The 11,173-nt window shown below is 43.9% G+C and overlaps 1 protein-coding gene across 2 annotated transcripts; it reads left to right on the top strand.

The window, feature by feature from the left end:
- The first annotated feature begins 8,065 nt into the window (after positions 1-8,065).
- LOC130140231 (protein TOPLESS-RELATED PROTEIN 2-like) lies at positions 8,066-9,392 on the top strand. 2 transcript variants are annotated; one of them, XR_008818251.1, is made up of 3 exons: positions 8,066-8,597; positions 8,688-8,849; positions 9,018-9,392. XR_008818251.1 is itself a non-coding variant. In XM_056319081.1 (3 exons), the coding sequence occupies exons 1-3, from the start codon at positions 8,344-8,346 to the stop codon at positions 9,075-9,077; spliced, it is 483 nt and encodes a 160-aa protein (XP_056175056.1). In that variant the 5' UTR covers positions 8,069-8,343; the 3' UTR covers positions 9,078-9,392. The 2 variants fall into 2 exon arrangements, 1 of the variants encoding a protein (XP_056175056.1); XM_056319081.1 differs by having other exon boundaries at positions 8,069-8,604.
- The last annotated feature ends 1,781 nt before the right edge of the window (positions 9,393-11,173 follow it).

The raw sequence follows: 11,173 nt of genomic DNA, 5'->3' as shown, positions 1-11,173 counted from the left end.
GCAAAGCCAATGCCCATGAATAAAAAAAACAAAGAAAAAGAAAAGGAGAAGAAGAAAAACGATGAAAAAAATGAAGAGAAATGAGTCCCTAATTTCTGGGTAACTGCTATGAAAAACAATGAAGTTTTAGCTGAGGAGATCTCTGAGCGTGATGAAGGCACTCTCAAATATCTCAAAGATATTAAGTGGTGTAGAATAGACGACCCCAAAGGGTTTAAACTTGAGTTCTTCTTTAATATAAATTCCTACTTTAAGAACTCTGTCTTGACAAAGATCTGCCACATGACAGATGAAGACGAACCTATTCTCGAGAAAGCAATTGGGACAGAGATCGAATGGTATCTAGGAAAATGCTTGACGCAGAAGCTCCTCAAGAAAAAAAGCTATCCTAGAAGCCAAAGCACGAGATTATCCAGAGAATTTTTTAGAAGGATCCTGACGGTGGAGAAAAGACTGATGACAATGCCAAGATGATCACCAATTCTCACCCTCACACACATTTTTTAGCCCAATGATTATTTCGTTCCTCAACCTGTAAACCAAGCCCACGTTACATCCCTCATGAAGTCTCTTCTGACTTGGGCACTTGAATTAATGTGGAAGTTCAAATGTTTATAAACAACGCTCGAGGAAGTGCGAGCAAGACTACTTCTATCTCGTTTTGCAGGGTTCTTGACTTGTAAACCTGGAGATAATTGCAGAATATTTTCTTTCATGGCCTTGACTCGGACAGTCTACCTTGTTAAGCCATTGACCAAGCCTACATTACAACCCTGAAGAAGACCTCTCAAATTGGCAGTGTCGTACTGCTTGCGAGAAAACTCAGACCCTTGTTGATGTGATAACGGTCAGATTGAGTATTTTTTATGTTCCCGCCTTAATGGTCGGGACAAACAATCCTTTTCAAATGAGAGTGAGTGGAAAGTCCTTTAAGGTCCCTCGTTCAGCATCTCGAGAAGTCCACCTTGCGAGCGAAAATTGTCTTGATTGGTAATTACCCTCGGTGGATGTTTGGTGATGCAAACATGGCAAAATCATCATGCATGAACTTTCAAATACACATTCTGGAATAGCCTCGCTTGTCTATCCTTGATGAAGGCATGCATGTTTGCGCTAATCGTCTTTGACAGCTCAGAGTTTTAATCCCCAGTGATAGGACACGAAAATTCGGGCGCTGGAGAAGCCCTCATTATCATCCCAAGAAAGGTGCCCCGAAAAAGGTCGGGTATTCAGCAGATGATGCATTCAAACCTCCAGGTAAGAAACCCCAGGTATTTCATCAGATTTCTTTTCAAACTACCCAGAAGGTAAACAGGGTGTTCCTTTGAAAAAAAAAAACCATCTTGACTTGCTGGTCAAGATATTTCATATGATATTCTAGAATAACCTTAGTTGTCTATTTCTCCGATGAATACATATGTCTTTGCACAAAAGAAAACTTGTCTGACAGGAGACACGCCCTTAAGAGGCAGGAACGTGCCCAGGTAAGTATATTCTACCCATGCCCGGTTCCAAAAATTCATGTACCTACGATTGTTATGGTACCCTTTGAATATTGGATTAACCCTTCTATTCATCAACTGAACATTGGATTGATCTCTCTGTTCATCATGTACCTACGATTGTTATGGTACCCCTCCTCAGCATGGGACTGACCCCCTCTGTTCACCATCAAATCCTCGGGCAAAGACCCCCATGTGCTCATTATTTGAGTCTTTCCAAGACCTGCTAGCGAGGACCCACCAGGCAAACCATCAAATCCTCGGGCGAGGACCCCCAGGTGCTCATTGTTTGAGCCTTTTCAAGACCTGCTGACGAGGACCCACCAGGCAAACCATCAAATCCTCGGGCGAGGACCCCCAGGTGCTCATTGTTTGAGCCTTTTCAAGACCTGCTGGCGAGGACCTACCAGGCAAACCATCAAATCCTCATGCGAGGACCCCTAAGTGCTCATCGTTTCAGTTTTTTCAAGACCTGCTGGCGAGGACCCACCAGGCAAACCATCAAATCCTCGGGCGAGGACCCTAGGTGCTCATCGTTTGAGTCTTTTTAAGACCTGCTGGCGAGGACCCATCAGGCAAACCATCAAATCCTCGGGCGACGACCCTCAGATGCTCATCGTTTGAGTCTTTTCAAGACCTGCTGGCGAGGACCCACCAGGCAAACCGTCAAATCCTTGGGCGAGGACCCCCAAGTACTTTGGCAAAACAATCCCCAGTCAAGGCGACCGAAGAAAGGTTCGGGTCCTAGACAAACAAAATCCAGTCAAGGTGACCGAAGAAAGGTTCGGGTCCTAGACAAAAGCAATCCCCGTCAAGGCGACTGAAGAAAGGTTCGGGTCCTAGACAAATCATTTCCCCCGTCAAGGCGACCGAAGCGTCAAGGCGACCGAAGACAGGTTCGGGTCCTCGACACACAATATCAATTATCTGGAATTACTCTACCCTTCGGCAAGGTAAGTAGCCCCAGGTATGTTTTTATTTGCTTTAGCACGCATCATCTTATCGCATCATAAAAAATGGAATCACGGTCTCGCCAAAAATAGCATTCATTGAGCATTCATGGGCCAAATTTAGGTGTCATTTTATCTTTGAACGTAACCTCTGCGAGCTTAATCTCTGCGAGCACACCTTCAAAGAGGGGCAGCTGTTGACACATATTTTAATTTGCCCAAAATTAATTGCACAAAATTTAGGAGTTAATTTTCATTAATTCCTAAAACAAAAAAATATTTCTATTTAAACGCATTGCATATAGAAATTAGGCACATTTTGTATTAATAGGGTCTATTAATTTTCGAAAAAAAAAATCAAATCAAAATTAAAAAAAAATTTCCCGAGTTGGGTCGGGTCGTGGCTAGGCCGACCTGGCCCTTTTCTTTTTTCTTTCTTTCCCCCCGCACGGGCCTCGGCCCTCTTTTTCTTTTTTTACCCCCTTTCGCGCGGGCCCAGCCCATTCTCTTCTTTCTCTTTTCTTCCCCGCGCGGTTGGGCCTGGCCCGGCCCGATTTCTCTTCCTTCTTCCCTCCTCCCCCCTCCCCCCGCCGAGCCGTCTCTTTCTTCCCCCTATTCTCCTCTGTTTCTGACGTCGACTCGACGAGCGGCCGAGCGCGGCCGCGCTGTCCCCATCCGGTCAGAGGAAGCCGAAGAAGCACGCCAATGGCCAGTCCCGGCTTCCCCATTTCCCGGTCTCTCTCTCTCTCTCCTTCTTCCTCTGCCATTCCTCACAGAACTGGCGCCCCCTCTGCACCGGCCTAAATGGCCACGAAAGTCGCAGGCCAGGATAGGCCGGTGCAGGCCATCGTCACCAGACGTAATGGAGCAGGGGGGCACACCGGTCGTCGGCTATATATAGCCAGAGAGAGAGAGAGAGGCCCGGTCGGCCGTTTTGAGAAACAGAGAGAGAAGAGAGAGAACAGAAAGAGAGAGAGAGAGAGAGAATACTGAGAGTTCGCCGGCCGCGAGAAGGAGTCCAGCAGCGTCGCCGTCGCCCCCAGATCAGCCGGAGACCCCCCCCAGACGCGCCGTCGATCGGTGAGCCTCTTCTGGCCCCCAACTGCCCCTGTTTTGCCCTGTTTTGGTGTTCGGTTTGGCCGGGACTCGCGCCGGCCGTTTCGCATGAATCCCGGCCCATACCATTGTTCCCCGTAGCCCATGTGTCGTCACCAAAGGCAAGCTAGGCCGTCGGAGCCAATCAGGTCGCTGGAACAGGTCAAAAATTCCATTTTTAAGCAGTGCACGCCAGGCGTTCGACGAAATGCCCCAGTGAAACAGGTTTGATTTTGGTCGCCAGCCGGTGAGTGCGTGGCCGGACGGCAAGTAGGGTGACTGAGGAAGCTTCGTAGGGGTCTCTCAATGTGAAAATCGGGCTTGATTTGGCTTGGGTCGGCCAGCGAGACACCGGATCTCACCGGCCGATGTTCTCGCGTGCCTGTGGCACGTGAGAACCGGTTTGGACCAGTCTGTACACCGGGTCAGACCGGGTCAAGCCATCTGGGCCGGTTCAACCCGGTCGAACTGGCCCTATTTTGTCCATAACCATCGGACTGGGCCCTAACCGGGCCCGATCCGGTCCAGACCCGGGTCAATGACCCGGGTCAATGACCCGGGTTGACCCCTGACCAGGTTCAGAGCCCAAGATCCGACCCGGGTCAACGCTATGGGTTGGGTCCGTTGACCCGGGTCGGTTTTTATCGACCCGGATCCGGTGATCCGACCCGAGTCAACGCTATGGGTTGGGTCCGTTGACCCGGGTCGGTTCTAACCGACCCGGATCCGCCGGCCCGACCCGGTTTTAATATTATATTATTATAATATTATATTTTAAAAAAAATTTAAAATTTTTTTTCTTTGTTTTTCTCTCTCCTTATTTTCCTTTTTTTTTTTAATTAATTTTTTTTATTTTTCTAAATTATGTGATATATGTGAATGTTTTAATTTATTGTTGTATTATTATGCATGCTGTTATAATTTCATAAATTGCTATGTTTAAATTAGACAAGCCTATGAGGTTGCGCGGTAGTATTTTGCATGTTATTTTTATTACCGTTGCGTTATCATTATGCATATTTTTAATTAAAATACAATTGCATGAATTGTTGTGTTTTGAATATCATTTGACTTAGTTAGGGCTAGAACCTTAGGCTGCATATCTATTTTGACTGCTGATCATTTATGATTATGCACTCGCTTGATCATCTCACATGTTAGGAGAAAGGTCCTAAAATCAATCCAAATTGCTTGACAAATATTTTCAGAAATGAACAGGATAAAAAGGTACCGAAAAGGCATTAGTTATCTAACTAGTGTAACCAAGTCCTCGAACTCAGTTAATCTCTGGTTCGCAGGAATAGGGTGATTATCCCATCATCTTATTTGGGTTTCTAATCGACCCACCCCAAATCGATTAGTGGCGACTCCTTGGTATAAACCATTTGCATGTTAAATACTTAAACCCTAAGTCGCAATATGGTATGGGCTTGGGAGAGCTCGAGTTAAGTCCCGAACCTAGACTTAGCATGTACCAGGCGAAACCCCCTTTATTTTTTTTTTGCTGCACATATTCGATATAAAAAAAGAAGCGGGAGGTCGATCGCGACAGCGATCCAACTAACGTGCAAGGATATATATATATATGCATCGAGGTAAGGCTAGAGAGTGCCTTTGAATGTTATTGCATGTTGATTAAATGTGTTGGGTGTTATCTATTTGTCTGGAGGTACGTGTTAGCCTAGGTAGGGTTTAGGGTGTTGCTTATTGAGACTCGTTCTCATGGTTATTATATAACCATTTCAGACCCTCGACCCCGACCATGAGCAATCCGCCGGATCGTTTTGGGATCCCGAGGCATACTAAGCACTCAGTGATGGAATACCACGTAGGATACGAGGAGGTCTATATTAAGCATACTACTGTGGTGTGGGTAGACGTGGGTAGTCAGACGCTGCAGCCTAATACGTATCGGGCTTACTATTATCGGGATTTATACGGCATCTATGGACTACTTCGGGACTGCGATGTTCCGTTTAATGGGGTAGGTGAGTGGGATCCCTCAGCGGCTCTCGCTCCCGATAGTGTGGTCACGAGCCCGGATACCGCTCCCGAAGATTCCGACCCCTGGCCGGTGATAGTGGAGTCTGACTTCGACGAGGAGTCAATGGAGTCAGAGCTGGGAGAGGAACCCGAGGAGGCCATCCCAAAGCCAATAGAATCCGATCCCGAAGAAGAGTCAATGGAGTTCGATCCCGAAGAAGAGCCAATGGAGGAGGAGCCCGAAGAGAAACTCATGGAGTCGGAGCTTGAGTCTGCGAGTTCCGACTCGGATTGGGAGTCGTAGTGGTGTTTTAGTGCTAAGTCTAGAAACCCTTTTTGTGGGCCCTTTTTGTATAGCTAGGCTAGCCTACCCAACCATCGGTCCCTTTTTTATGATGGTGGTTTTAACCTTAGTGGTCTTTTGTATGTAAGGTTGGATTTTGTAAGTATGTGTCGTTGAATGAAGTATGTGGTTGATTTGTTCAAGTGTTCTCCTACTACCCTTGATCTCTAATCTTGTCTAAGTGTTATAATTGCTTCCGCGTGCGTTCTATGCTTGAAGTTTCGTTTGGGTCGACGACGAGTCCTAGGACGTCGCATTCAAAATACAACCACAGAGGGATGTCGCGGGCTCGGTGGGGTCCGAGGCGTGACACTTTAAGACTCTTAGGGTCTTCATCTTCAATCTGCGCTTCGAACCATATTGTTCGAGTAGTGTTGACCTTTGCTTTGCCCCAGTGTGGGAGATGATCACTAACTGGGTTCATACGGAATGAAATTGTACGCTCAATTGGGCTATGCAATGAATATAAGTGTGTAGGATAAAGAAAGAACTGCTCTTCATCGTTATAAGGCACTTGAATCTCCATGTTAGTTCACCTGTAATAGAGACACTCAAAGATTGATGCAAGTGAGAACATGTAAATTTCTACCTATTTCCTCACCTCAAGATGCCGACTCACCTCCAGTTTGCCCCGATGTGGGTGGTTCTTAACAAGGGCAATATGAAAAGAAGCTTCATAAGTGTTTGGGCTCAAAATGGCTAAGCAAGGGTTTACTTGTAGTGTTTGAAATAGACGAATGAAACGCCTCTCATCACTTCAGTTGCCTTACCTTTTGCAAGATAACCCTTTACCCTACAGACATAGAATTTTTCCACTCAACTCATTGGGATTAGTGCATGGGACGGTGCATGGAACATGGCTTGCCTTACATCATATCGACACATCTCATTTAGCATATTCAACACTCCCTTTTACTTTGCCCAAATCATTTGTTCAAAACATTATCTATGTGGATTCTTGATGCATGATGCATGTTGTTGACACTTGATTTTGCCAGTCCGGTAAATCGGCGCCTAAAAATGTAAATGAACCGTATAATGTAAAAACTAAAAAGGGACAATAAAAATAAAAAAGGAATTGGGCCGGCTCGACCTAACCCTTTTGTTCTCTCATTTCTTGTTTAGGCCTACCCCTTTTTGCTTGTTTTTTCTTCCTTTCTTTTCTTGGCTTGGCCCTTTCTTTCTTTCCCTCCTTCTTCTCAAGACCAGCCCTCCATCCACTTCTTTCTCTCTCCCTCACGTCGTTCACGACAAAGATAGGAAGCTACGAGAAAATATTGGGTGGTCCGGGACCTTCACGTCAGCGTGGTCCCGGACCACTGACGTGGCTCCACGTGGCTCTATGGGGCCGGCTCACCAGCCCACGATTTTCTCCACAAAAAGTAATTTCATCCTCTCTCTCCTAGCCTGCACACTAGCTGATGCTCTGCTGTTTTCTCCACAAAAAAGTAATTTCTCTGCCCTTGCCGACGAAGCACATTAAGGCCACCCTGCTCTAACGAAGCAAAGGTCTCCCTCTCTCGCGATCCGACGCTTGCTCGCTGCTCTGGCGTTCCTTGTTGCTCTAGCCTTTGTCAAGCGGCTGTTCCCGACTGTCGCCGACGAAGCACATTAAGACCACCCTTGCTCCGATGAAGCTCCAGTGTATTCAGTCTGCCCACATTACAAGGAAAATATTCAGGTTCATCTGCTTTGAGAGCAGTTTGCCGGTTTCTACTTTCTTGGCTTATACTCTATCATTTCAAGCAGACTGTATTACCAGTTTTTCCGATTTAGATGTGCAGCTGGTAAATTTATTTTGATAGAAGTTTTCCAGAGTTGACTATATAACTCACTTTTTCATTATTGCAGTTTATTTTCTCCACTGCCATTGATGGGAAGATAGAAGCTTGGCTGTACGATTGCCTGGGATCTAGAGTGGACTATGATGCTCCCGGTCGATGGTACACCATGATGGCTTATAGTGCGGATGGAACAAGGTAGCATGTTGCCTCAGAAATGCTAGTTGGCTAGCTGTTTCTTCACGAAAGACAGGAACGCATTTTTGGAACACTTTTGGTTCATGGGGAATTGCCATGCGAGTACATTGTTTCTCTGTCTCTGAAACTAGATGAAGCCCATAGAAGAAGTTTTCTCAACCTAGTCCTTGGATTTCGTTTCTATGAGCTGTTGTCGATGGGGGATCTTATTGCTTGCTTTTGGTCTCTTACAGCCAACCTCAACCTAGAAGTAGCCGCTGTTCAAACACTCAGTATTATATTGTATTGGTCTTCTATTGAGGCAATATGCTGACACTACAAGCATTGGTATATCTGGCTTGCAAGCACTTGCATTCACAGTGATCATGTTGTTTTTTTCGAATAAAGTAGTAACTTTTTTTTGTTACATGTCAGAAGTGATAGGTGAACACGCATTAGTCATAATCTTAGTTCTCTCTTAATGCTTACTGCTTTAGTTGATAATACAAGGTATGGAAATTGGATGTCCATCTTGCAAGCTGTTTTCTTGTGGAACCAGTAAAGAGGGTGATTCCCATTTGGTTGAGTGGAACGAGACCGAGGGTGCTATCAAGAGGACATATTCAGGTTTCAGGAAGCGATCTTTAGGTATTGTCCAGTTTGACACAACAAGGAATCATTTCCTAGCTGCTGGAGATGAATTTCAAATTAAATTCTGGGATATGGAGAATGCCAGCATGTTGACGGCTGTTGATGCGGATGGCGGGTTGCCTGTTAGCTTTTTTCTGCTTTTATATAGATGTGCAAATTGGTACTGTAGCTGGAATTGGGAATTCAGTTCCTTTTTTCATTGCAGGCTAGCCCAAGACTTAGATTTAATAAGGAGAGTTCTTTGTTAGCTGTCACAACAAGTGATAATGGCATCAAAGTTTTTGCTAATATAGATGGTATGCGCTTGATAAGGATGCTCGAGAGCAGGGCTTTTGAGAAAAATCGAGCCCCTTCTGATAATTCTAAGGTAGCTTTAATGGTTATGTGCTAATCTATAAAATCGTTTAGCCAATCTATTTTTTGCATACGTGTTTCAATGAATTATGGTTTAATGGTTATGTGCTATCATAAAATCGTTTCATTGGATAATTTTTTATGTGCTTTTTCTCAATATATTATTTATTCCTTTGTACAGGGGTCATCAAATTCTTTTCAACATCCCAGGATGAAAGAATCGAACGATTTGAAGGCATAGACAATGCACGGTCACACCATAATTCGTTGGGAGGCGGAAGACAGCAGCATGGTGGTTGTTTTTAATGCTTGTTAGAATTATTTTGTCTTCTGTGCTGTTTGGGAAGCTTGATTGTCGAATGGTAATGAAGAAGGTATATATATTTCTATTGAGCAGTTCGTTGCGTATATAGGATGATGTGTTAAGAAGTCCTAATTTGACGAAAATAGGTGGTTTTGGTGTGTAAGCGTGTACTTCTAGTCTACTGTTTCAGAGGGGGCTTCTCTGTCAGATTTAAGACAGTAAAAATTGAATGTTTGCTTCTCTGTGTTGTTTGGAAAGCTTAATTGTTGAGCAAGTGTACTTTGTTTTTACATTAATACACAAAAGATTGCTTGGGGAGTTCATCCGCAAGTTTGGAAGTTGAAATGATAGTTGGTAGAGGAGTTGCTGATCGGTTGTTAATTTTTATCTGATGTAGTTTGGCGACTGGATTTGGAGATATAGTGAATGTAGGAGGTAAAGAGAGATTCATGTTGAGCAATTAGGAGGTAAAGAGAGATTCATTTCAATGAAATTGCTCAATAGGCGGGGAGAGAGGGCCTGCAGGCCTCACTTGCCGTCGGCGAGGGTTGCCGGCCCCTGGCTGGGGCTTAGCGACCCCCACCTGCCGTCTCCCAACCCTCGTCGACCCCTCTCGGCGATGTGGGGCAGCGGCGGCGGTGGCGGGGAGGGCTTGCCCTCTCTCCTCGCCTGTCCTCCTTCTCCTTTTTATTTTAGCTTTTTTTTAAAATTTAATTTAAATGTATTAAAAATAAAATTTGGGCTAAACGATGTCGTTTCAGCCACGTTATTGCTATGTAGGAGAGACAAAATATTAAAATAAGCCACGTCAGCATTTTCCGTTAGTAAATTTGACGGTGTTAACTTTATGACTTGATTGAATCAATTTGATAAATTTTAGGATTTGATTGCACTTTTTGCATGTTTTAAAACTCAATTGCACTTCGGAGACAAGTTTTTGGACTTCTAGTGTACATATCCCGCTAACTTATATGCAATGACGTATGAAATATGACATGCAATTAAATGACATAGCTACCATGACGGACATATGATGTATTTTTTTGTATTTTTGTTAAAACTCGTAATTAAAAAATTACCCTAAGTGAACTATCAAGATGATAATAATGTCGAACTTAAACTAGGAAATAATCTACGTTAAATCCTAATTTAAATCGGAATGTAATTATAATGTCCTAAAATCTAATAAATTTGCAATCTGTCCATAATATCCTAACTTAACAGGGAAATTTTATTTAGCATGATTCTAATATAAGATTATCTCTAAAATCTATCTAAACATGCAAGGCTATCTAACAAAATTTAACCTAATCTATCATGATATATTTTTTGTATTTTCTTTTATGGGGAAACAAATCAATTAAAAGATAAACATCCATCATCAAATAATATCCACACAATCCGCAAAATTTATCTTATTTGTTTAAATTTGAAAATAAAATAAACCAACAATCATATCCAAGTGGTTATGGATATCAATGGAAGGTTTTTTGTTTAAATTTGGAAACAAAATAAATCAACAATCATATCTAAGTGGTTATGAATAGGATTGAAGATTTTCTATACTGCCGGGCATCAGATTGTCGTCCAAGCATGTTGTTAAGTTAGGAAAGTTTCCTAACTTGGGGATATTTGAATATTTTACGGATACGCATTATCAGACTCAATTTAGATCGCAATATTTAATTAAGTAAACAAAATATTTGAAAATCAAATTAAATAAAATTCTTACCTAATTCAAAATATTGCGCCGATGGAGTTTCCGAATCGAATTTGACGGACTATGAACAGGACGGTGACCGGCGGTGGATTACGGCTCGGGACCAGCGACGTTCATGGTAGCAAGTTCACAGATGAGCTCACGGATGGGGAGGAAACTCGGCCAAAGAGGGTCTTAGCCGAGACAGCTCTTGAGAGGCACCTGCAAAAACAGAGTAACTCACGGTGTGGGGGTGTCTGGGGACTGAGCAGGATTGGGGTGAGTCAAGCAGGAGCGGCGCGACAGAGACTCGTTGCAGCTGGGTTCGCAATGT

Source organism: Syzygium oleosum, unplaced genomic scaffold, assembly GCF_021117445.2.
Source record: "Syzygium oleosum isolate NSW1041296 unplaced genomic scaffold, Sole_v2.1 Sole_v2.01, whole genome shotgun sequence".
Taxonomy (NCBI): Eukaryota; Viridiplantae; Streptophyta; class Magnoliopsida; order Myrtales; family Myrtaceae; genus Syzygium; species Syzygium oleosum.
The sequence above is the reverse complement of the archived record's forward strand: the minus strand, read 5'-3'. Positions and strand labels throughout refer to the sequence as shown.

Coding starts and splice junctions, on each gene's coding strand:
- LOC130140231 (XM_056319081.1), top strand. CDS start 8,344: ATGGAAATTGGATGTCCATCTTGCAAGCTGTTTTCTTGTGGAACCAGT. Junction 8,605..8,687: donor ATGCGGATGGCGGGTTGCCT/GTTAGCTTTTTT, acceptor TTTTCATTGCAG/GCTAGCCCAAGACTTAGATT. Junction 8,850..9,017: donor CCCCTTCTGATAATTCTAAG/GTAGCTTTAATG, acceptor TCCTTTGTACAG/GGGTCATCAAATTCTTTTCA.